This window comes from Tachypleus tridentatus, chromosome 4 (assembly GCF_004210375.1).
Source record: "Tachypleus tridentatus isolate NWPU-2018 chromosome 4, ASM421037v1, whole genome shotgun sequence".
In the NCBI taxonomy this organism is placed as follows: Eukaryota; Metazoa; Arthropoda; class Merostomata; order Xiphosura; family Limulidae; genus Tachypleus; species Tachypleus tridentatus.
In genome coordinates this window covers 5,869,229-5,896,437 of record NC_134828.1, presented here as the reverse complement: position 1 = coordinate 5,896,437, position 27,209 = coordinate 5,869,229, and the positions used below count along the sequence as shown (strand labels likewise).

The 27,209-nt window shown below is 35.2% G+C and overlaps 1 protein-coding gene across 3 annotated transcripts in view; it reads right to left on the bottom strand.

Moving 5' to 3' along the window:
• The window catches only part of LOC143248492 (glycine receptor subunit alpha-1-like), a 48,788-nt gene that overhangs the window by 4,280 nt on the left and 17,299 nt on the right, over positions 1–27,209 (bottom strand). For all 3 annotated transcript variants that reach the window (XM_076496909.1, XM_076496910.1, XM_076496911.1), the window contains exons 4-8: positions 23,944–24,011; positions 18,570–18,793; positions 13,432–13,514; positions 9,726–9,851; positions 667–1,025 (exon numbers count right to left, since the gene is read on the bottom strand). In XM_076496909.1, the coding sequence (XP_076353024.1) occupies positions 667–1,025; positions 9,726–9,851; positions 13,432–13,514; positions 18,570–18,793; positions 23,944–24,011 (860 nt within the window). The remainder of the gene's footprint in view (positions 1–666; positions 1,026–9,725; positions 9,852–13,431; positions 13,515–18,569; positions 18,794–23,943; positions 24,012–27,209) is intronic.

The following is a 27,209-nucleotide window of genomic DNA, read 5'->3' as shown; positions in this document are numbered from 1 at the left end:
TGAACGTCATCAGATAGAGCACGACTGCACTATGACGACATGGTGACGCTGCAGGGCTATTGTCAAGATGGACGTCATCAGATAGAGCACGACTGCACTGTGACGACATCGTGACGTTGCAGGGCTATTGTCAAAATAAATGTCATCAGGTAAAGCGCGACTGCACTATGACGACATCGTGACGCTGCAGGGCTATTGTCAAGCTGAATGTCATCAGATAGAGCACGACTGCACTATGACGACATCGTGACGCTGCAGGGCTATTGTCAAGATGAACGTCATCAGGTAGAGCACGACTGCACTATGACGACATCGTGACGCTGCAGGGCTATTGTCAAGATGTACGTCATCAGATATGACGACATGGTGACGCTGCAGGGCTATTGTCAAGATGAACGTCATCACGACTGCACTATGACGACATCGTGACGCTGCAGGGCTATTGTCAAGATGGACGTCATCAGATAGAGCACGACTGCACTGTGACGACATGATGAAGTTTCAAAATCGTTTTAAAATATAATAAATTCAATCACTGCATTACTAAATTACTTGATATGGGTTAACTTTCAATGGATAACCTTTGGTGTCTTTCCTTTTAATGTAACAAACCCAACTTCTTCATTACTATATTACTTTATCTAAATAACGTAAGATTTTACTTACTTGACCTGGAATAACCTTCATTGAATAGCCTTTGGTGTATTTCCTTTTCCGCTGAAGAGTAAAGCTGACAAAGGCGTACTCAACTAGAGTGGCAAACACAAAAGCTGTGCATCCTAACATCCACACATCAATAGCCATCACGTACGAGATGGATGGAATGGAAGATTTTGCCTGCTGTGTCACAAGAGTCAGCAAGCTCGTGACGCTGAGGGCGACCCTAGCAGGAGCGCTCTCTGGTGGCAGCCAAAAAGAAACCATGGACATAACAACAACCAGGAAACTTGGGATGTATGTATGAATTACGAAGTATCCAATTCGTCTCTTCAGATGTATGATTCCAGTTAAACGAGTAAAATTACCTAAAACGGAAATAAAATACATTGAAACAGTTGCAATCGTTTCACCTTTTACATACAAAAAGTCATCCTTTCAAACACAGACTGGTTTCGGGTATTAACACTTTTACCAAAACAAAGCACAGAGAAAAATGGTAAAACAATTTATATGACAGTTACACGAATAAAGAAGTGAAAAATTACTAGAATCAAGGCAATTAAAATATATATACTCTTCAAAAAAAGAAACGCAAAAGGCAAAATTTGAGGCATATTGTTAACAAGTTTATTCCGGGTAGTTCTGTATGACATGTGTGAAACTTTGCACATTCACTACTGAACATCCAAAGTCTGCAAAGTCGAAGTCCACGTTCACTAGTTGACGTTTAACGTCACTCGACGTCAATAACGAGTATGCCCCCCGTGAGCATCAATAACTGCTTGGCATCTCCTGCCCATGGAAGCGATGAGATGACGAATCACATCCTGTGGAATGGCTGTCCACTCAGCCTGCAAAGCTGCTGCAAGCTGAGGTAGAGTCTGCAGTTGAGGTTGTCGCCGTCGCAGACGTCGGTCCAACTCGTCCCAAAGATGTTCGATGGGGTTTAAATCTGGTGATCTGGAGGGCCAGGGAAGAACGTTGATGTTGTGATGTCTCAAGAAGACATTGGTGAGTCGGGCTGTGTGAGGACGGGCGTTGTCATGTTGAAAAACGTCGTTGACGTTCACCATGATGGGTTGCACATGGGGCCTAAGAATCTCGTCGACGGTTGCGTACGGTCTGATCGGAAATCCTACGCAGCTCTGGTATGGCTGAGGCAGTAGACGTCGCAGTGGTGGTCCTATCCCGAAGGTGATAACCGGATGTAGCGATCTTGTACGGGCGTGGTCACACGAGGTCTGCCAGATCGTGGACGGTCACAAGTTGATCCATGTTGTTGGTGACGATTCCATAGCCATGTGATGGTGCTTGGGTGGACATTCACAGCTCTGGCAACATCTTATCGAGATTTGCCTGCTTCCAAGCGACCAATGGCGTTGTTGCGTTGGGCTTCAGTCAGTCTTGGCGTAACTGTATTGCGTGTCGGTGGCTTAGCACTGAGCTATGGAAACCGAGAACCCGTCACTTTTATAGGGATTTTGCACATGTTGCACTTGCAGAACATGCAGATCTCTCTGCGAATGCGTTTTGGCGAAAAATCCGATGTTTTCCTCCATTTTCAAAGTGCACAACTTTTATTGTCATTTTGGTCTGACAATCAGTACCTTAACACGTGTAACATCACATACTCTGAGCTTGTAACGTTATTACATATATTTCTCTTTAAAATAACAAAAGTATCCCTTTTGCGTTTCTTCTTTTTTGAAGAGTATATATATAAAAATATGAACTTTACGGAAGATATTAGTTTATAAATAATGCAAAATATGTATCTAAAATAATACATATGAAACAACAAGGTCAAAATATGGTCAAACAACTTCATTTAGAACACAATTGAAAATTTGTATTGATTCTGGTGAACTCTTTATCGGAAAGTTGAGACGTAAAAAGTTAGCAACAAATGCGGATACATTCTGAATAGATTTTTGTATTGATTCCAGAAACGTATGAATGTAAGAAAGCAAAAGAATATATGTCGTAATATATCAAATTATCTCTGCTATATTTAATGTGGACGAGAACTTTTACCCAATACTAGTAGGCTCATTCGGTATTGGAAGTAGTATTTGTTTGTTTTTTGAATTTCGCCGTCCCTAATTTAGCAGTGTAAGACTAGAAGGAAGGCAACTAGTCATCACCACCCACCGCCAACTCTTGGGCTACTCTTTTACCAACGAATAGTGGGATTGACCGTCACATTATATCGCTACCACGGCTGAAAGGGCGAGCATGTTTGGCGCGACGGGGATGCGAAATCGCGACCCTCAGATTACGAGTTGCACGCCTTAACACGCTTGACCATGCCGGGCCTGGGGAATAGTGATATGAACAACGACTGTCGCGTGACTCATATTAAACATCGACAGTGGTGCAAGTCAGATTAAACAATGAAAGCGGTGTAAATCAGATTAAACAACGAGTATCGTGTGACTCAGATCAAACAACGGTTCTCGTTTGAATGTTCTTTTGATTGTTTTTGGTACAGCAACCGATGTCGTGCTTTTTAGGTCTTTCTCTTTTAGAACCTGGATTTTCCAACAGAAATATTAATATAGATAGAGGAAATGGTTTCCAAACTAGATGTCGCGACATGTTGCTACGTATGTCGTACAAATTAAGGTAAATGAGTTATGATGTCGTCAGTGCAAATAAGTTTGGAAAATTACTAGATTTAGGTGGCCGAAAAAAAACAAAAAACATTTCACACAGGCTTAACGTCGCCAAGCACACAGAAAATTTCATGAATTTAATTAACAGAAAATCGAACACGATAATAAATAACAGAAATCAATAATTCTCAATCCCAAAACACACGATATTATAAATCACAACATGGTAAATCAATATCACAATTCACAATAGATAAAAAACATCTGATTTCAGGTCTCAGAAGACCTCTATCAGAACACAAAAACAAACATTTGAACACGCTTATAAAGAGTTTATTTAAGTACATAGCTTTGGAATAAAATATAAAAAAATATAGGGCCCGGCATAGCCAGGTCGGTTAAGGCGTGCGACTCTTAATCCGCGGGTTCACATCCCCGTCGCACCGCACATGCTTGCCTTTTCAGCCGTGGGGGTATTATAATGTGACGGTCAATACTACTATTCGTCGCTAAGTTAGCGTTAGCGGTGGGTAGTGATGACTAGCTGCCTTCCCTCTAGTCTTACACTGCTAAATTCGGGACGGCTAACGCAGATAGCTCTCGAGTAGCTTTGCGCGAAATTCAAAAACAAACAAATAAAAATATATATGATATTTTATTTAAAAACAAAAAGCTATTGTTTCATTTATTCTAGGAATCAAACAAAACCACGTTAGCAAAATTATTAAAGTTCTCTGAAAAACGTTTACTAAATACATGAAACCCACATAGGCGAATTGATCTATATTATGATACTAACATCAAGATAAAGAGAAACAATATTTTCCTACAAAACTCTATAAATTTGATCCGAATGAAACAAAAAATTAATTTCAACATAAGTGCAATTCCTAAAATGAAAGATTCTTAAGATATATTTTAATCAAACCTCATCTAATATAATAAATAATCATGTGTGTGCATGTCACATCATCAAAAAATAATAAAACAAGTAAAAAGGGAAATCAACTTGAGTTAGAATGTGACAAGTGATCAGAAAAATTGTCACTAGGCTGGCCCGACATGGCCAGGTCACGGGTTCGAATCCCCGCACACCAAACACGCTCGCCCTTTCAGCCCTGGGGGCGTTACATGTGACAGTCAATCCCATTATTCGTTGGTAAAAGAGTAGCTTAAGAGTTAGCGGTGGGTAGTGATGACTAGCTGTCTTCCCTCTAGTCTTGTTTTGTTTTAAATTTTGCACAAAGCTACTAAGCTATCAGATAGCAGTGTAAGACTCGTGTAGCTTTTACCAACGAATATGGGATTGACAAACAAAGCAAATATAACATTGTACAATAACATAAAGTCATGATAATAGAGCACAACGTTTCGACCAAGTGTTCTTCGTTAGACTTGTTTGTTTATATTTCAACATTGTGCTCTTTACCACGATCGCACAATTCATCGTAATAAAACGTCTCGAATTAAACAGTCATAATGTTTATGCAGTTATTCTAAAAGAAATCTAAAAGGTTAATTAATTAGTATTTTAAATTAATCAAGCAACAAATAAACTTTTAAATATGATAAAATTATTTTAATTTTCATTTAGAATATATAAATATTTATAGTCTGTCTTAACATATTTGGTATAATATTTTCCTAAACGATGTTGTTTTTTTTTTGTTTTGAATTAAGCACAAAGCTACACAATGGGCTATCTGTGCTCTGCCCACCACGGGTATCGAAACCCGGTTTTTAGCGTTGTAAGTCCGCAGACATTAATTTTAAACAGGAATTATACTTTTCAAAAAAAGAAACGCAAAAGGGATATTTTTGTTATTTTAAAGAGAAATATATGTAATAACGTTACAAGCTCAGAGTATGTGATGTTACACGTGTTAAGGCACTGATTGTCAGATCAAAATGACAATAAAAGTTGTGCGCCTTGAAAACGGAGGAATACATCGGAATTTTCGCCAAAACGCATTCGTGTCCAATAAATTTGTTTGAGAGATCTGCATGTTCTGCAAGTGCAACATGTGCAAAATCCATATAAAAGTGACGGGTTCTCGGTTATGTCCACCCAAGCACCATCACAAGGCTATGGAATCGTCACCAACAACATGGATCAACTTGTGACCGTCCACGATATGGCAGACCTCGTGTGACCACGCCCGCACAAGATCGCTACATCCAGTTACGTCACATTCGGGATAGGACCACCACTACGACGTCTACTGCCTCAACCATACCAGAGCTGCGTAGGATTTCCGATCAGACCGTAAGCAACCGTCGACGAGATTCTTAGGCCCCATGTGCAACCCATCATGGTGAACGTCAACGACGTTTTTCAACATGACAACGCCCGTCCTCACACAGCCCGACTCACCACTGTCTTCTTGAGACACCACAACATCAACGTTCTTTCCTGGCCCTCCAGATCACCAGATTTAAACCCTATCGAACATCTTTGGGACGAGTTGGACCGACGTCTGCGACGGCGACAACCTCAACCGCAGACTCTACCTCAGCTTGCAGCAGCTTTGCAGGCTAAGTGGACAGCCATTCCACAGGATGTGATTCGTCATCTCATCGCTTCCATGGGCAGGAGATGCCAAGCAGTTATTGATGCTCACGGGGGGCATACTCGTTATTGACGTTGAGTGACGTTAAACGTCAACTAGTGAGCGTGGACTTCGACTTTGCAGACTTTGGATGTTCAGTAGTGAATGTGCAAAGTTTCACACATGTCATACAGAACTACCCGGAATAAATTTGTTAACAATGTGTCTCAAATTTTGCCTTTTGCGTTTCTTTTTTTGATGAGTATATATATTTCCCTTCAAAACTATGTACACTCTTTCTCACAAAGGTTGTTTCATGTTCGAAAAATGTGATTTTTGTCATTTATATCATTTTCAAAGTAAATTCACTTTGTGTGTTGCCCTTAAACGTTCGAGTTTTAGTTTTCTAATACTCTGCAGTATCTGAGCTCATTTTGAGTCACTTTAATCCCTTGAACATGGGAGTATTTTGAGACTTGTCCCAAACGCAGTGTCAGGGATAAAGTATTAAAGATTTTGGTGTTACTTTTGTACCCTACCTTTTCAATTCTGTAAATATTTTAGACATTATGCCAGGTCCTACTAAGGTAGGTTTGAGAAATCAGATGATTGCTTACGACAACACTGGCTTGAAACAAGGCAATATTGCAAGACGGCTTGATGTATCCAGACAGACCGTCAACAGAGTTCTCAGAAGAAGAGCTGTAACCGGAAGTGTGAGTCCCAGCAGACCTACGAACCGTCCACGTCCACTACAGCACGCGATAATCGCCGGATCCTCACCATTGCTCATCGAAATCGTACGATGTCCTCCAGGTCGATTGCTTCTGAGTTACATGCGCAACAACTGATCCAGATTTCATGTAAGACTGTTGATGCAAGCTGGTTGATGCAAGCTGGATACAGAGCAAGATGGATGGCCGAGAAACCTAAACTGACAGCTAGACATCGCAACAACAGGCTGAATTAGCTCAGCAACACCGTAATCTGACGATTGCACACTAGAATCATGTAGTTTTTGCTGACTAATCCAGATTTCTGCTCAACCCCACTGATGGACGGATACGAATGCGCAGGCTTCCTGGAAAACAGCTGAATAATGAAAATGTTCAACCCAACGTCGCAGGAGGTGGAGTTCAGTGCATGTCTCGGGTGCATTCTGTTTTGCAATTGGTCATTCTGGATCAAAACGTCACTGGTGCTGTGTATCAGGATATCCTGCATCGCCACTTACTGCTATTTACCCATGGAGTTCAGTGCACGTCTCGGGTGCATTCTGTTTTGCAATTGGTCATTCTGGATCAAAACGTCACTGGTGCTGTGTATCAAGATATCCTGCATCGCCACTTACTGCTATTTACCCATGGAGTTCAGTGCACGTCTCGGGTGCATTCTGTTTTGCAATTGGTCATTCTGGATCAAAACGTCACTGGTGCTGTGTATCAGGATATCCTGGATCGCCACTTACTGCTATTTACCCATGGAGTTCAGTGCACGTCTCGGGTGTATTCTGTTCTGCAGTTGGTCATTCTGGATCAAAACGTCACTGGTGCTGTGTATCAGGATATCCTGGATCGCCACTTACTGCTATTTGCCCATGGTATTTTTCATGACAATTTCCAGCTGCAGCAGCACAATGCACCAGCTCATAATGCTCGCAATGTGCAAGATTTCTTGAAACAACGTGGTTGGCCCTTAAGCAATCACCTGTAAACCCAGATACCAACCCGATAGAGCATCTCTAGGATTAACTTGGCCGTGCAGTTAGCAATAGGAATGATCCACATACAACTATACAGCAGTTACGCCAAGCACTGACTTAACAGTGGAACAGAATTCCAAATCCAAGACTCGTAACGTTAGTTGAAAGTATACCACGCCGCCTAGCGGACATTATTGCAGCACTTGCTTCACACGTTATTGAGTTAAATATGCTGATGTGAATGTAATTGTTTACTGAAAGTTTCAGATTGATACTAAATATTTTCACAAAATGACGGATTTATTTGTTTTGACTTAAATTGAAGAAAAAAAGTCCATTTCTGGTGGTACAGATCTTAAGTTCTACAGAAATTTTCATAAAAAAGACATAATCATGAAATATTACACAAATGTTCATATTAGAAACATACCTACCAATAATTACCAAAGGAAAGAGACTGCACGCATTAAAAACACGATAAAAATAACAAAGTGACAAACAAGCTCAAAATATCACATGTTACAACCTTTTCGTAACAACAAAATATCACATGTAACAACCTTTTTGTAACAACAAAATATCACATGTAACAACCTTTATGAGCACAAGTGTACGTAAAACACTGAAGTATTCAATCTTTACTTTGACTATTTATAATTTTAAAATTAATCAATGAACTACAAGCTCAGGTAATTTTATTTTCGTATTATTTCAGACGCCTTAGTTGGTCTAATTTTACAAAAAACCTAAATATAAATGAAAATTGTCAAAACGCAAAGTTTCGCCGGTGTTAATCTGGAATTATGAAAATACAAAATACATGACATTCAATGTATTCTAAAAGTAGATGGATTTTTAATCAACTTTTTCTCATTCATCACAAAGCTCAACTTTTGGCTATCTGTTATGAGCCCACCACAAGTATTGAAACTCAGTTTTTAGCGTTAGAAGTCCTGAGTCGTTAAAAGAGTAACCGTAAAGGAACTGTGAAACATATTGATCGGAAAATCGTTAAGTAACATTCATATATATATTCAGATAAACACGTTTCTTTCTTTAAGTTGTAATAACGACTTAATCAAAGTCAAATTAATTCCGTTTCAGCTCATCTTAAAAACTATTGGGTAGTATATATTGGTTGCTTTTATAAGGTGAAAATAAGATTTCCAGTAAATATGTTAATAGATCTAATCAGAGATTCCTAAAATTCAGATTAAATCATCCATAATTTACAATTACTAACCAGAAAAAAGACAACCAACAACAACAGAAGCAAACCTACATAGCTACTTTTAACCGAATACCAAAATTGGCTGCCACAATTATAACGCCCCAAAACTAAACGTATGGAGTATGTTTAACAACATATTGCGACTCTAATCGGCTTTCACCCCCAAGCTAAAGTATGGAGAGTGTTTAACAAACATATTTCGACTTTCATCATTGTCCTCTTGATTCACAACTGACATGCTAACCACTATGCTACACCTGGCCTTCCAAAAAAATGAAAAATTGCCACATAATTTGCATTAGTATACAACAAATTATGCTTTAAAATGTAATATACAACACTTTAACTTTAAAGTAGTTAAGCCTAAACTATTAAAAATTTAAATTAAACTTATATTTTAAGCAAAAACAGTTAAGACTAAATAACGTTCTACAGTAAGCGCCTGTTATGGTTAGTGGTTCGAGTCCCGTTATATCAAACATACTCGTCTTTTCAGCCATGAGAGCGTTATAATGTAAATGGTCAATCCCACTATTCATTGATAAAAGAGTAGCCAAGAGTGGCGGTGGATGGTTTTGACTAGTTGCTTTATATCTAGTCTGTCACTACTAACTTACGAAAGGCTCCTGCAGATATCTCTTGTGTAGCTTTGCATTAAATTCAAGACAAAATAAACTAAATTCCAGGTTCGTGGACGTATAACGCTAAAATAAGGGGTTCGACTCAGAGCAGATACCCCCATGTGATTTTAATCTTGAATGAACAAATAGTAAAGTATTAGAAATTTAATGTAGTATTATAGAAGATATAATTTAATCCTAAAGCAGTTAAGATTAATGTGTTAAAGTTAAAAATATTCCCATAGTAATGTTTCCCAACACTTTCTGTATTTTAACACACTCCTAATATTATTTATAAATGTTTTCTAAACAAACATATTTAGTTAAATATCATTATTTCATATTTACCAAAACCATAGCTATCCTGTTTCTCTTTAGTTTCTGTTTTGATGACGTCATGTTGAGGTAGAACAATCTGGCTGCTAACGTGCATTCTTTTCCACATCAACTTCAGTTCCTTGTCGGTGTAAGACACTTTAACATGCCAGGAAAAAAACTGGTAAGATACATTATTATTCATTCTTGCTGACCGATGGTTCACAGGCAAGTTTGAAAATTTATTATTTTAAAATTCATGATTCGACCCCAGCTTTGGAAACAAACACAAAGTAAGAATAGAAAACTGAGGTAATAAGGAAATGAATAACTTTAATAATCCATCTTTGTTTAACAACAAACAATTCTTTCTCCTCCATCTTTAGCGTATGTTTAGAATAAGACACTTCGATTAAATATCGAAAAAATTGTTTAATATGTTTTGCACGCACAATTATTAATTGCCTTTAATTACGCAAATCTTAAAAAGAATATATTATTTCTTTAATCTCAAACACCTTTGGATTGATCGTTTTCTTGAAGACATTTGATTTAAAATTGTCCTAAAGCTAGCATGAAATCTTTGAAAGTTGTCACCCTGTGCTGTTTTATTTTGCTTTTGTTTTTATTTCACATAAGATAGGTTATCTAAGCACAAATAAGTAAAATATAAATTAGATGTAGTTGATTGGAAAAGGAAAATTAAATATTTCTGTACAGGTAAGTTCCACTTCATCATAATTCCCTCAGTGTTTTAAACATGCTCATGTTTATATAAACATATAAACAACCTTATATGTAAAAATATTCCCTTATTAAAAGCAAATTTTCATCACAATCAACGTCACGTTGATAAATAGACAACTATTCCTATATCATATTACTGGCACATTGGTAAATAAAAATAGCTCTGACAGATCCCAGTTATCACATAAATAATTCTAGAGCCATCTTCCAAACCTGCTAAGATTTTTCTTGTTCTAGTATTTTTCATATTACTAATCCAGCGTATTTCAAACTTTCTCGGTTCACGGTACCCCTAGGCAAAAAGAAAAACCTAACAGTTCGATTTATTAAGAAATTAGGTCCAAACAACTTAATACTTAATAAGTATTTACGTCCTGACAACTTAGTACCCGTTTTAAAGAATAATATAAATAAATTGAAAGTAAAAACAATATTTTTAAATAACCACAATTACTAATCGGATGTGTGCTCCTCACACCTTGGAATCAGATTGGACACCACCAGCTTCATTTCCTGTTCCACTTTGGTTTTATTACTTGCTTTTTTTCACAGCAACTACCGAAAACCCAGCTTCTCAGAGATATGACGTCGCAAATGGAATCAGCAAACTTTAGCACTTAGCAGCGGATATTCATCTTTTACTTAAATCCAAAACTCATATAGTTCCATGTTGCCAAAGACAGCTCAATAAAATTTTCTTCTTCTGCAGAGGTAAATTCAGATGAGGCCTTAGCCTTGAATGGGTCTTGGATTTATGCAAACTTCTCCATATCTTCTGGAAAGTAATTTTCAAACCAGTCACTAAGCTGTGTTAGGTGTTCCTCAAAAACAGATTTTTACTTCGTAAGTCAACTCAATTTCATTGGATGTAACAAACTGCTGCAACAGGGGGGAAACAGTCTTTGTCACCATTTTCGTTCATTTTTCTTCTCCTTAGTAGTAACTTTTATCTGAAGACTGAAACCTTGTCTGCGAATTTCAGTATGTGTGTGTTGCTTTCCTGCAGAGAGAGATTCAATGCATTCAGTTTTTCGAAGAGAACGCACAGGTTTGCTAAGTTTGACAAAACCTCAGTATCCAGAAAGTTTTTTAGCACATTCGTGTTCTTCTTCATCGAGATAAGAGTAGAGCTCCTGTCATAATTCGAACACATGGGACAGTACATTCCCACGGGAGAGCCATCGCGAGCTACAGTACAACAAATATGTGTGATCAGATCCCATATGCCCACACAATAAAAAAAAAACGAACTTGCTTTCTTGTGGCCGAGTTTTTATAAGGTTCACCACTTCAACAACTTCAACACACTTTCCAGGACTAGGTTCTGTGGAGGACTCAGGTGCTTTGACGCAAGGGCTTCCCTGTGTATTATGTAGTGTGTCCACAGTGCATCAAGAGTTTTGCTTTGCATGAGTGCCTGCAATCCTTCATAACAGCTGAACATAGAGTGACCACCATCGGTACTGACTCCAACGAACTTAGTACAGTATAAGTTGTTTGCACACATAAAAGTGTCAAGGATTTCAAACAAGTCTTGAGCCTTTGAACCTGCAGTGATACTTTTACAAAAGAGAGGGTCCTCCACAATTTTGTCACCATCCACAAACCGTGTGTAGCAAATCAAATGAGATTCCTTTTTACTATCTATCGCCTCATCCAGCTGTAACCTGAACTCCTTTCCTTTCATTTTATCAATTAGCTGATCGTTAAGGTCTTGGGCCATGTACTGGATTCTATGATTAATAGTATTGTTGGATAAAGGCACCTTTGAAAACAGTCTTCACACAGATTCACCAACCATAATGTTCGCCATATCCACTGCAGGTGGTAAAATCAATTCTTCTGAGATGGTGTGAAGGTTTTTACATTTCGTGACTCTATATATCACCTTGTAGGATGCTAGCAAAGCATTGCTTGGTATTGATGCCTGTTTGAAAAATGCACCTTTTTGTTTTTTCAACTCTTTTAACTTTCTGGTAAAATAATCACGGAATTTACTAACCATGTTAGGATGATTGGTCTGTAAGTGGCGTTTTAGTTTACTTGGAAGCATGCAGTCTGGAGTCAAAACTTTTAGACAAATACACACTGCAGACATTCTTCATGACTGAAGTAAAACCAAAATCTAGATAACCATCGTCATGTTTCAGCTATTTCTGTTTCTTCACAACTATTCTACTGATCTCTGGTTCGCTGTTCTTTTCTTCACTCCCACAGTTCTTATTAATGTTTGGAAATCTTTCCATTTTTATGCACAAGGACTAAAAATTAACAAAATAATTCAGTGAACTTTGCTAGACCTCGCAGACACTTAATCACAACACCTTCAGTTATTTCAATTACTGACAGACCCGGAGACTCGACAGATATTTATATACAAAATCTAAGAAACGAAAAAGTTCGAGAAGTTACTGGCGTAGTCGAAAGTACAAGTAAACGAAAACATATCTCAAACATTCGAGAACATCTTCGAAAGGAATGTAGCGCAATCTAATGTTAAAACTGTGAACTACTTCGAGCTAGTAGTTCGCATAGTGTCCAACAGATGTGGATATCGCTGTGTTTCCCTCGAAATTTTGAAATATCCTGCAACACACAGTTTGGGAACCACTGGACTAATCTATCTCTTTGTCATATGTGCCTTGTTGTTTTTCACCATCATGAACTTATCACTGGCTGATGACTATTCCTAAAACAAAAATCTTTCTGTTTTGAGCACGTGTGTAACACGTGTATATGTAAGATAAACAACGAATGGTGCACTAGTTGACACTAGCAATCAAACGTGACATGGACATATGTTGGCAATGTTATTAACATTCTGTTGTTATCTGAAATTTCTGTGACGTGATATTTTGGTCTAGAAACTGCTATAACGAGTCAACAATGTATATGTATGTAACAAAATATTGGGACCTGATTCTTTATTTCTAATTTTTTGGTTTTGCTTCCCCAATACTTATTTTAACATGATTAACCAGTTAGAACTCACAGCTCTTGAGTATGATAGCACAGCTCTGAGTATCGTGAGGATAATTCTTCAGCACCATGTCACACGTTAACTTCAGGCTGACCCTGGAGAGTAGATGAAAAGAAGGGTTTGGCTTATTAATTCCTACAAATAATAATTAGAAAACCGACTCAAATAAAATAAAGAAGAAAAATAAACTTACAATGTGTGAAGATAAACACACACACACATAACTAAACACTGGGATGTTAGTGTGAAGATAAACACAACAAAACACTGGGATGTTAGTGTGAAGGTAAACACATAACACAACACTGGGATGTTAGACTTTTCTATTTGTTCCTTTCCTTTATTAATTTCTTCTACCGGTTTCGTGAATTCAAAGCTCACTCTTCAAGAAATAGTTTTACTAAGAACTAAAAAATTCAACTACACATAAACTCAATACATACATTTCCCAAACGTACAACAAACTCCATCTCAGATCCTCAGCGGATCAGAGATCAGTCTTCAAATTTATAATGATATTATCGATTCTACCTGGGAGTTTGTTTGTTTTTATTATGCACAAAGCTACACAAAGGGCTATCTGTGTTCTGCCTACCACGGGTATCAAAACCCAGTTTATAGTTGTATAGGTCCGGAGACGTGTCACTGAGGGAAGAGGGAAGAGGCTTCCCGGAGAGCACAACAGATATCTTCCTCTAGAAACACACTCTCCAAGTTTATATTAAGTACATAATACATGCTCAAAATAAATAAAATTAGTTACTATGTTTTTCTTAAATTAAAATGTCATCGTATTTTATCTTGCTATTTAGAAAAAACAAGTTATTTTACTCATACTTTCTTTATTGTCTTTACTTACCGTAACAAACAGTTACACAGTTCGGACCAGTAACATCTGCCTTATTAGTGCTATCTGTATTTAATTTAAGTTACTTGTGTTCAGTTGAAATGCGATATTTGTAGGTTTTATTATAAATTCTCAATCAAACTATTTTCTCGACAGCGACCTCTGCAGTCACTAAACAGGTAAAAAAATTAATAAACGAAGGAAACAAATAGTTTAACATCCAAGTGTTTCATCATTCATTGCCACAGGTAAATGAATCTTATCGGTATTTTGGTTTTATATATATATAGTTTCGCTAGTCCGTTTCAAACAAACTTAAACAATAGAAAATGTATTACAAGCTAACCAGATTCTCCATACCCTAACTCACTATTTTTCATTGTTCCATTAAGTTCATTTTCTATTTTAATAACAGATTGTCAATCATAACACTATGTAACACAAATTTTGTTCCTGGATAATATGTGTTATTTCTTAATTGCATATGTTGTAAAAATACACAAAATGGCCATTATTCCCTTAAAACTTTGCTTTTGTGACCTGGATAATGAAATTTAGAAATTAACCTATTTTCTATGTAAAAACGGGCAAATTTGCACATTTTCATTGACATAAGGTCTGAATAAAACAACATATGAATCAAGATTTACATGTATTTATACTAAAGTTATAAAAAATGTTTAGATGTCAGTAGTTTTTCGAGATTTGCGACTATAATGCAAATCACTTTTACATATCAGCCCCCAAATATAGTCTCCCATCATGTTTTCGTTATACGGTCCAAGGTCACAAAAGCAAAGTTTGAAGAGAAAAATAGGTCTTTTCTATTTGCTTCAGGTATAAGCTGTTGGAAAATAACACTTTCTGCCCAGGAACAAGAAAAAGTAAACATTTTGTTACATAGTGTAATCAATTATTGTACGTGTAGCATGTACTGAAGCTTTCATACAAATGTCTATTGAATACGTGTAGCATGTACTGAAGCTTTCATACAAATGTCTATTGAATACGTGTAGCATGTACTGAAGCTTTCATACAAATGTCTATTGAATACGTGTAGCATGTAGTGAAGCTTTCATACAAATGTCTATTGAATACGTGTAGCATGTAGTGAAGCTTTCATACAAATGTCTATTGAATACGTGTAGCATGTACTGAAGCTTTCATACAAATGTCTATTGAATACGTGTAGCATGTACTGAAGCTTTCATACAAATGTCTATTGAATACGTGTAGCATGTACTGAAGCTTTCATACAAATGTCTATTGAATACGTGTAGCATGTACTGAAGCTTTCATACAAATGTCTATTGAATACGTGTAGCAGTACTGAAGCTTTCATACAAATGTCTATTGAATACGTGTAGCAGTACTGAAGCTTTCATACAAATGTCTATTGAATCCCGAAATGAAAAAAAAATTGGTACTGGTCATTATTTAGTAAACTGTTTTGCGAATAACCTACATAATAAATTACTGTTTTACGCATAACTTATATAAGAAGTTACTGTTTTAAATACAACCTACATAATAAGTTACAGTTTTACGTTTAACCTATATAAGAAGTTACTGTTTTAAATACAACCTACATAATAAGTTACTGTTTTACCTTCAACCTACATAATAAGTTACTGTTTTACGTATAACCTATATAAGAAGTTACTGTTTTAAATACAACCTACATAATAAGTTACTGTTTTAAATACAACCTACATAATAAGTTACTGTTTTACGTATAACCTATATAAGAAGTTATTGTTTTAAATACAACCTACATAATAAGTTACAGTTTAACGTTTAACCTATATAAGAAGTCACTGTTTTAAATACAACCTACATAATAAGTTACTGTTTTACCTTCAACCTACATAATAAGTTACTGTTTTAAATACAACCTACATAATAAGTTACTGTTTTACGTTTAACATATACAAGAAGTTACTGTTTTAAATACAACCTACATAAGAAGTTACAGTTTAACGTTTAACCTATATAAGAAGTCACTGTTTTAAATACAACCTACATAATAAGTTACTGTTTTACCTTCAACCTACATAATAAGTTACTGTTTTAAATACAACCTACATAATAAGTTACTGTTTTACGTTTAACATATACAAGAAGTTACTGTTTTAAATACAACCTACATAAGAAGTTACTGTTTTACCTTCAACCTACATAATAAGTTACTGTTTTAAATACAACCTACATAATAAGTTACTGTTTTACGTATAACCTATATAAGAAGTTACTGTTTTAAATACAACCTACATAATAAGTTACTGTTTTACCTTCAACCTACATAATAAGTTACTGTTTTACGTATAACCTATATAATAAGTTACTGTTTTACGTATAACCTATATAAGAAGTTACTGTTTTAAATACAACCTACATAATAAGTTACTGTTTTACGTATAACCTATATAATAAGTTACTGTTTTACGTATAACCTATATAAGAAGTTACTGTTTTAAATACAACCTACATAATAAGTTACTGTTTTACGTATAACCTATATAAGAAGTTACTGTTTTAAATACAACCTACATAATAAGTTACTGTTTTACGTATAACCTATATAAGAAGTTACTGTTTAAATACAACCTACATAATAAGTTACTGTTTTACGTATAACCTACATAATAAGTTAATGTTTTATGTGTAACCTACATAATAGGTCACTGTTTTACGTATAACTTACATAACAAGTTAGTGTTTGACGTACAACTTACATAATAGGTCACTGTTTTACGTATAACTTACATAACAAGTTAGTGTTTGACGTACAACTTACATAATAAGTTATTGTTTTACATGTAACCTACATATTAAGTTACTGTTTTACGTACAACTTACATAATAAGTTACTGTTTTAGATGTAACCTACATAATACGTTACTGTTTTACGTACAACTTACATAATAAGTTATTGTTTTACGTATAACCTACTTACTTAATAAGTTATTGTTATAGTACAACTTACATAATAAGTTACTGTTTTTCGTACGACCTACATCAAAAGTTACATTTTACGTACAACTTACATAAAAAGTTACTGTCTTGCGTGTAACCCACATAATAAGTTAATGTTTAACATATAACCTGCTTAATAAGTTATTGTTACAGCACGAATTACTACACGATAAGTTAACGTTTTACGTGCAACCAACACAACAAGTTATTGTTTTATGTATAACCTATATAAAAAGTTACTGTTTCAGTACAACCTACATAATAAGTTATGTAGTTAACAGTACCTGAGTTTTACGTGTAGCCTACATAATAAGTTACTGTTTTGTGTATAACCTACTTAATAGGTTATTGTATTTGGCACAACCTATATCAAAAGTCAATTTTTACGTACAACTTACATAATATATTACTGTTTTATGTAAACCTACATCAAAAGTCAATTTTTTACATTCAACTTACATGATAAGTTATACTTGTAACCTAATAAGTTACTATTTACGTAAACCTATATAAGAAGTTACTGCTGTAGTAAAATCTACAGAATCACAGAGAATAGGTTACTGTTTCACATACAACTGACTTAATAAGTTACTGTTTTACGAACATCTTTAATAAGTTACTGCTGTAGTACAACTTACATAATAAGTTACTGCTTTACGCATGACCTACACAATAAGTTACGTTTTACGTTTTTACGTATGGCCTGCGTAATAAGTTACTGTTTTACGTACAACCTACTTAATATGTTACTGTTGTAGTACAACTTCCATAATAAGTTACTGATTTTCGTACAACCTACATCATAAGTTACTTTTTACGTACAACTTACATAATAAGTTTCTGTCTTACGTATAACCTACGTAATAACTTACTGTTCTACGTACAACTTAAATAATAAGTTACTGTTTTACGTATAACCCACACAACAATTACTGTTTTACGTATAACGTATTTGAAAAGTTACTATTTTACATATAACCTACTCAACAATTACTGTTTTACGTGTAACCTACACAACAATTACTATTTTATGTGTAACCTACATAACAAGTTACTGCTGTAGTACAACTTACATAATAAGTTACTGTTTTTCGTATAATCTACATAATAAGTTTGCAGCATTCAGAGTACAAAGATTTTAAGACGATGTAATATCCTTTTCTATCATCCAAATTATAAACATCGGTGATAAAGAGACAGGAAGCCCAAAATATGATCCAAAGTTTATGAATTTGTTGACGAGATAATAAAAGTATATATATTCTATATTTCTGTAAGGATCATTGTCGACAGTATGATAAAAACTAAAAACTTATCATATTTGTACCTTGCATTGAAAAAAATGGTTTTGTTGAGCCCTAGTTTTGAATACTGGTTCTTCGTGAGAATTTCCTGGACTACTCCGCTGTGAGCGTTGTAGAAGTAAGTGTCGGGTTTCCAGAGTTTCTCGAAAAACTCCGGTTTCAATGTCCGATTTAAAGAACTGAGACTGATGTCACATAAACGTGGTTCTCGCCAAGTGTGAGAGAGAAAAATGTCGGTCTCAAAGGTCTGCAAAATAGTCAATATATATATTGAAGACAATAGTAGAAGAAAGAAAAACAGTACCTGAGTTATAACACACGGTACTCAAAAACATACTACGGGTCCTCGAGTGCATATCACACAGTGTCCAACTACATTGTAGCCATTTCCTGAGCATATACCACACAGTACCCTTCAACTTATAATACACATTTCAAACTTCGAGTGCACGCTACTCAACTATTGGAGTATCAACAGCAGTACCCGAGCATACATGTAGTACGTAACCATAAAGCAAACGTTAACCCGGCATAAAATAGTACCCGTGAATAGTACTACAGAACTACTTAATACACATTAAACGAGTGTGTAATATAAGTAGTACCCGAGAATAAGAAACAGTATTATACACACAGTATCCAACTATGTGGCAAATATTAACAGTTTACACTAACAGAACGCAAAGCGCCGTACAAACATACATATTATAGGATATTCAGTTACCTATCAGAGTATCCAAATACACAGTACTATAATACGTAGTATATAGTGATTTTTTATACACTGTATTCAACAGTTTAATTTAGTTAAATGTTATATAAAAGAAGACACTACTATATGAATAATATTGTACTCAAGTTTTGTGATGCCCAAATGGTAACTCTTCCTGAGGTTTTGTTTATAGAAAATAACAAAAAACGGAACTGATTGAAAGAAAAAGAAGAGAAGATAGCAAAGTTCCCACTTCAGACGTTCCACAAGAGGGCGCCACATACGTGTAGAGAGAGAGAGTTGTTTTGAATTAAGCATAAGGCTACACAATTGACTATCTGTGCTCTGCCCACCACGGGTATCGAAACCAGGTTTTTAGCGTTGTACGTCCGCAGACATATCGCTGAGCCATTGGGGGCGCGCGAGAGAGAGAGAGAGCGTGATGTCATCAGAGATGACGAGGTCATAGTTCTAAAAATCGTTTGGGACGGGTGACTAGGTCGCCATGATGAATCATTAGGTAATGGTATCACAAAGTAGAGAACAAGTTTCTAGGCAGCCGTTATTCATGTCTAATCATTAATTATTTAAATCTTCATTAAATTATTTATAATTTGTTAATTATATCATTCTAAAAAAAGAACGTTTGTCTTAATTCATCAGTCAATTACATTTTCTGTTGTAAATGGATTATATCTTCCTCAAGTGATTAAATATTTTCAGTGATACATGTCTGAAATAATATTTAACGTAACATGATAACAATCATATACATTTTATCATGTACATAATACATATCTGTAGATTTAAATCACCCTAAAAAATAATATTATACAATACTTTAAACTTGAATTTATACAACAAAATAATTTACACGTTTTACATAGAGGGAGTTTTAAAGTGGACATTACGTTTCCTTGTCATCAATTAGTCCTACAAAGACAATACGATACTTATAATTTGTAAAATAATTTATATAATCAATATAACGTTTATTATGTATTAACATTTTTACTAAGTTGTGACAAAATAATTTACGTATGTTTTACAAAAGCTGACTTTCACACACACACATATTTCATTACTATTATTTTAATGGCTGTCTGTAGGATATTAACAATATACCGTGACAGTACTTCTAAAAGTTATAAACATCTAGATTTAATTATGTTAAAATTAATTAATTTAACACTGAAACAGCAGTAAGTTTATGCTAAAATCAAGAATTCGATTCCCATCAATGAACACAGCAGATAGTCCGATGTGGCTTTGTTATAAGAAAACCCACGACTAACTGTATTTGTCCTTTTTTATATAACCATTTATCACCTCCAAAGGCACACAAAACCTTAGAAAGTATGCAAAACATTTCTAAACTATTCATAGTTTCTTTCATACAATATTCTGCAGAACACTTAATGTTTTACAAATCATACCTTACCAACAATCACCTCACAACTGAATGAAAAACTTACTGATCAAAACTTTCCGACTCTCATGAAACATACAAATTTCTACATGCCGTTTTTATCGTAAGTTCATAAAACTAATTAATCCATATCTAATTTCACGCTAGAATATGCATATAGACAAACAGTTGTTGTGACAACACGTGACCAGATGTAAAATTTTCTTCTACAGCACCTTGGAAATATTAAGATAACCAACACACATCTTATTAAAAGTAATTCATTCAAAGGTCACTTCTGAATCGACCAAGACTACGTGATTTGCGAGTGAAGTACTATTTTGCAATGTAGAAGTATAGAAAACTTCAAAGAAATATAAATGAAACGTTGTCACAATGTTATAGGATTTTAATTTATGATATGGAAACGTGATGTCCCTTTTAAGACTCTTCCTTCGTGAAACATATGTAAATTATCTTGATGTATAAAGTCAAATTAAGTAACTGCTTTATTGCATAAAGACGTTTTATTGACCATGCAAATTTTTGTATAAAGTCAAACTTTTAAATATTATATGATATAGCCATTTTTATGGTGATATAAACCTACAGACGCGTATTAGATTGGTTAAGTTGTTGAATTTCGCGCAAAGCTACTCGAGGTATATCTACGCTAACCATCTCTAATTTAGTAATGCAAGACTGTGAGGGAAGGCAGCTAGTCAACAACACACACCGCCAACATTTTGGCTACTCTTTTACCTGTGAATAGTAGATTTGGTTTGTTTTGAATTTTGCACATAACTACATGAGAGCTATCTGTGGTAACCGTCCATAATTTTGCAGTGTAAGACCAGAAGGAAAGCAGCTAGTCATCACCACCCGCCGCAAACTCTTGGACTACTCTTTTACTAACGAATAGTAGGATTGACCGTCACATTATAATGCCTTCATAGTTGAAAGGGCGAGTATGTTCGGTGTAACAAGGATTCTAACCTGCGACATGTATTGTGTGCATGGTAAAAATGTATATCATGGTGATAATTTTACATTAAATATTGTTTTGACATTTTATTATACAAATGAAGAATTTTAATCACTTAAATAAGATATAGTTTTTTTTGTACAGTAAATTTAATTAACTAATGAATTTGAATTAAATATTATTTTTTAAGACGATTTAATTGTAAATGAATTTTTGTAAACATTATTTTAAAGATGAATTAATTACAAATATATTAGTATTAAGCGTCCTTAACACTCTAATTGCTAATCATTAATTAGACATGATGGGATTTGTATTGTATGAATTTCACCTGCCTTGAAACATGTTCTCTACTTTGTAATATTTTCAAAACGAGGCCCAAACATTCAAGCTCTTTCGAATAGTTGACTATTCTTCTTCAGAAAAAAAGCAGCATAGAAAGCATCCATAACAACACGCTATCTGGTGGCAAGTTTTTGTATCATGGCCAACCATCGCAGCGACCTTAACTATACTCCCTCTGGTGGCAGCGTTTGGAATTATAGACTAGTTCATCCTCTCTCCCTCCCTCGACGTGCATTTGTCGTCATCTTGCAATGCATCTGAAGTGTGAACATTACTACTAGAGGGGGCTGTACGAACTTACCACATTTTGAAATCCATTGAGTATAATGCTGTAATATCATATGTTAATTTAGTACAGACAGATTCCAACCTGAAAAAAAGTTTCCACTTGTAACTTATTACTGTTGGTTTTTTACTCTAGCACAAATGTTACAACAGGTTATATCCTCGCTGTCCACCGTAGGGAATACGATCCGAAGTTTTGGCATTATAAATCAGTAACCATGCTACTAAACCAAAGGACATGTTACATTCAAATATAATCTGGTTATTCCAAATGATGTTGAATAACTTATTAATAATCAGTTTTAAGAGGGTCTCCGAAATTATGAACGGATATTTCTCGTAGCTGTAACGGAGGAGGAACCCTTCCAAGTACATTTCGTCGTCTTTATTAGACATGAGAAAACTATCTCAAAGCTAGTGGATAATATTATACTCTTCTAAAAAAGAAACGCAAAAGGCAAAATTTGAGACATATTGTTAACAACTTTATTCCGGGTAGTTCTGTATGACATGTGTGAAACTTTGCACATTCTGCAAAGGCGAAGTCCACGCTCACTAGTTGACGTTTAACGTCACTCAACGTCAATAACGAGTATGCCCCCCGTGAGCATCAATAACTGTTGGCATCTCCTGCCTATGGAAGCGATGAGATGACGAATCACATCCTGTGGAATGGCTGTCCACTCAGCCTGCAAAGCTGCTGCAAGCTGAGGTAGAGTCTGCGGTTGAGGTTATCGCCGTCGCAGACGTCGGTCCAACTCGTCCCAAAGATGTTCGATGGGGTTTAAATCTAGTGATCTGGAGGGCCAGGGAAGAACGTTGATGTTGTGGTGTCTCAAGAAGACAGTGGTGAGTCGGGCTGTGTGAGGACGGGCGTTGTCATGTTGAAAAACGTCGTTGACGTTCACCATGATGGGTTGCACATGGGGCCTAGGAATCTCGTCGACGGTTGCGTACGGTCTGATCGGAAATCCTACGCAGTCCTGTTATGGTTGAGGCAGTAGACGTCGCAGTGGTGGTCCTATCCCGAAGGTGACGTAACCGGATGTAGCGATCTTGTACGGGCGTGGTCACACGAGGTCTGTCAGATCGTGGACGGTCACAAGTTGATCCATGTTGTTGGTGACGATTCCATAGCATTGTGATGGTGCTTGGGTGGACATTCACAGCTCTCGCAACATCTGATCGGATTCGCCTGCTTCCAAGCGACCAATGGCGTTGTTGCGTTGGGCTTCAGTCAGTCGTGGCGTAACTTTATTGCGTGTCAATGGCTTAACACTGAGCTATGGAAACCGAGAACCCGTCACTTTTATAGGGATTTTGCACATGTTGCACTTGCAGAACATGCAGATCTCTCAAACAAATTTATTGGACACGAATGCGTTTTGGCGAAAAATCCGATGTTTTCCTCCGATTTCAAAGTGCACAACTTTTGTTGTCATTTTGGTCTGACAATCAGTGCCTCAGCATGTGTTACATCACATACTCTGAGCTTGTAACATTATTACATATATTTCTCTTTAAAATAACAAAAATTTCTCCTTCCGTTTCTTTTTTTTGAAAGTATATTTTCTAAGGATTATGATGGACACTTATAGCCTAATTTTATTTTAAATAACAAAAATATTTCATTCACAGAAAAAGTATTTTGACCAGACTTACCATAGTTTCAGGGTCTACCGACTTTAAAGTGAGAAGTGATACTTCTATCTGCACAATCGACGGTTGGCCTGAAACATAAAATAGCATCACGTGGCATTGTTAAGTACATCTCACTTGTTACTGATAATATGATAAATAATATTGTTAGTGAGTGTCACTTGACATTGTTAAATACATCTCACTTGTTACTTTTAATATGATAAATAATATTGTTATTGAGTGTCACTTGACATTCTAAAGTATGTCTCACTTCTTATTGATAATATGATAAATAATATTGTTATTGAATGTCACTTGACATTGTCAAGTATGTCTCACTTGTTACTGATAATATGATAAATAATATTGTTATTGAGTGTCACTTGACATTGTTAAGTACGTCTCACTTGTTACTGATGATATGATAAATAATATTGTTAGTGAGTGTCACTTGACATTGTTAAATACGTCTCACTTCTTTCTACTAATAAGATAAATAATATTGTTATTGAATGTCGCTTGGCATTGTTAAGTATGTCTCACTTGTTACTGGTAACATGATAAATAATATTGTTAGTGCGTGTCACTTGACATTGTTAAGTACGTCTCACTTCTTACTAATAATATGATAAATAATATTGTTATTGAGTGTCACTTGGCATTGTTAAGTACGTCTCACTTGTTACTGGTAATATGTTAAATAATATTATTATTGAGTGTCACTTGACATTGTTAAGTACGTCTCACTTCTCACTGATAATATGATAAATAATATTGGTCTCACTTCTTTCTACTAATAAGATAAATAATATTGTTATTGAATGTCGCTTGGCATTGTTAAGTATGTCTCACTTGTTACTGGTAACATAATAAATAATATTGTTAGTGCGTGTCATTTGACATTGTTAAGTACGTCTCACTTCTTACTAATAATATGATAAATAATATTGTTATTGAGTGTCACTTGGCATTGTTAAGTACGTCTCACTTGTTACTGGTAATATGTTAAATAATATTATTATTGAGTGTCACTTGACATTGTTAAGTACGTCTCACTTGTTACTGATAATATGATAAATAATGTTGTTATTTAGTGTCACTTGACATTGTTAAGTACGTCTCACTTCTTACTGATAATAAGATAAATAATATTGTTATTGAGTGTCACTTGACATTGTTAAGTTTGTCTCACTTGTTACTGGTAATATGATAAATAATATTGTTAGTGCGTGTCACTTGACATTGTTAAGTAGTCTCACTTCTTACTGATAATAAGATAAATAATATTGTTAGTGAGTGTCACTTGATGTTGTTAAGTACGTCTCACTTGTTACTGATAATATGATAAACAATATTGTTATTGAGTGTCATTTGACATTGTTAAATATATCTCACTTGTTACTGATAATATGATAAATAATATTGTTATTGAGTGTCACTTGACATTGTTAAGTATGTCTCACTTCTTACTGATAATAAGATAAATAATATTGTTATTGAGTGTCACTTGACATTGTTAAGTACATCTCACTTGTTACTGATAATAAGATAAATAATATTGTTAGTGAGTGTCACTTGATGTTGTTAAGTACGTCTCACTTGTTACTGATAATATGATAAACAATATTGTTATTGAGTGTCATTTGACATTGTTAAATATATCTCACTTGTTACTGATAATATGATAAATAATATTGTTATTGAGTGTCACTTGACATTGTTAAGTATGTCTCACTTCTTACTGATAATAAGATAAATAATATTGTTATTGAGTGTCACTTGACATTGTTAAGTACATCTCACTTGTTACTGATAATGAGATAAATAATATTGTTATTGAGTATCACTTGGCATTGTTAAGTGCGTCTTACTTCTTACTGGTAATAAGATAAATAATATTGTTTTTGAGTGTCACTTGGCATTGTTAAGTACGTCTCACTTCTTTCTACTATATGATAAATAATATTGTTTTTGAATCACTATTCCCAGTAATTTAACAGACTGTATAAAATCTTTCTCAATAATATTTCATTCTTCTTACATATTACGATCTTCTCATCACTAGTGACATCACATCCGGTTTTACAGAACTATTCTGCTTATTATTAACATAATATGATGATAAAAACGGTATTTTTCACTCTTTAGAAACAAAGTCATTCTTATCTTTCTGAAACATGTGGTAGAAATGCAGCCCTAATTGGAAAATTATTTGATTTACAATTTTCGCCTAAAGCTGCACATAGCCTACTCTAATTTGAAATGATAGATTTAACAGAAAGAACACCGTATTGTGATTTATCATAACCAACCTGGTAAAGGGGACTAGGAAAGTCCTGTATTATGAGTTATTATAACCAACCTGGTAAAGGGGACTAGGAAAATCCTGTATCATGAGTTATCATAACCAACCTGGTAAAGCGGACTAAGAAAGTCCTGTAATATGAGTTATCATTACCAACCTGGTAAAGGGGACTAGGAAAGTCCTGTATTATGAGTTATTATAACCAACCTGGTAAAAGGGACTAGGAAAGTCCCGTATTGTGATTTATCATAACCAAACTGGTAAAGAGGACTAAGAAAGTCCCGTATTGTATGTTATCATAACCAACCTGGTAAAGGGAATTAAGAAAGTCCTGCATTGTGAGTTATCATAACCAACCTGGTAAAGGGGACTAGGAAAGTCCCGTATTGTGATTTATCATAACCAACCTGGTAAAAGGGACTAGGAACGTCCCGTATTGTGATTTATCATAACCAAACTGGTAAAGGGGACTAAGAAAGTCCCGTATTGTATGTTATCATAACCAACCTGGTAAAGGGAATTAAGGAAGTCGTGTATTGTGAGTTATCATAACCAACCTGGTAAAGGGGACTAGGAAAGTCCCGTATTGTGATTTATCATAACCAACCTCGTAAAGGGGGCTAAAGCTTAACAACATAATATACCCGGTTTCTGCCCCATTTACTGACTCATAGTGTCGCCAGCTTCTAATTGCACACACACGTTGGTGAAATAGTAATAAGCTATAAACCGGTGTGTGTGGTAATTGTTTAACACCAGGTTCTAATTTTATAAGTGAATTGTTCCCACTTGTGACTTAACATAACGTTTTGTTTGTTAGATCATCTTTCCCTGTCTTAGATCTAACACTCCAGAATTCTAAGTTACATAACAGGAAAGTAAGTAACAAGTTAATCCGAAAGCTTAATTTTTTTCTCAAAACGTATTCAAAACAAACATGGTTACATATATATTTAACCCAAAATTAAATCCATAAAATATT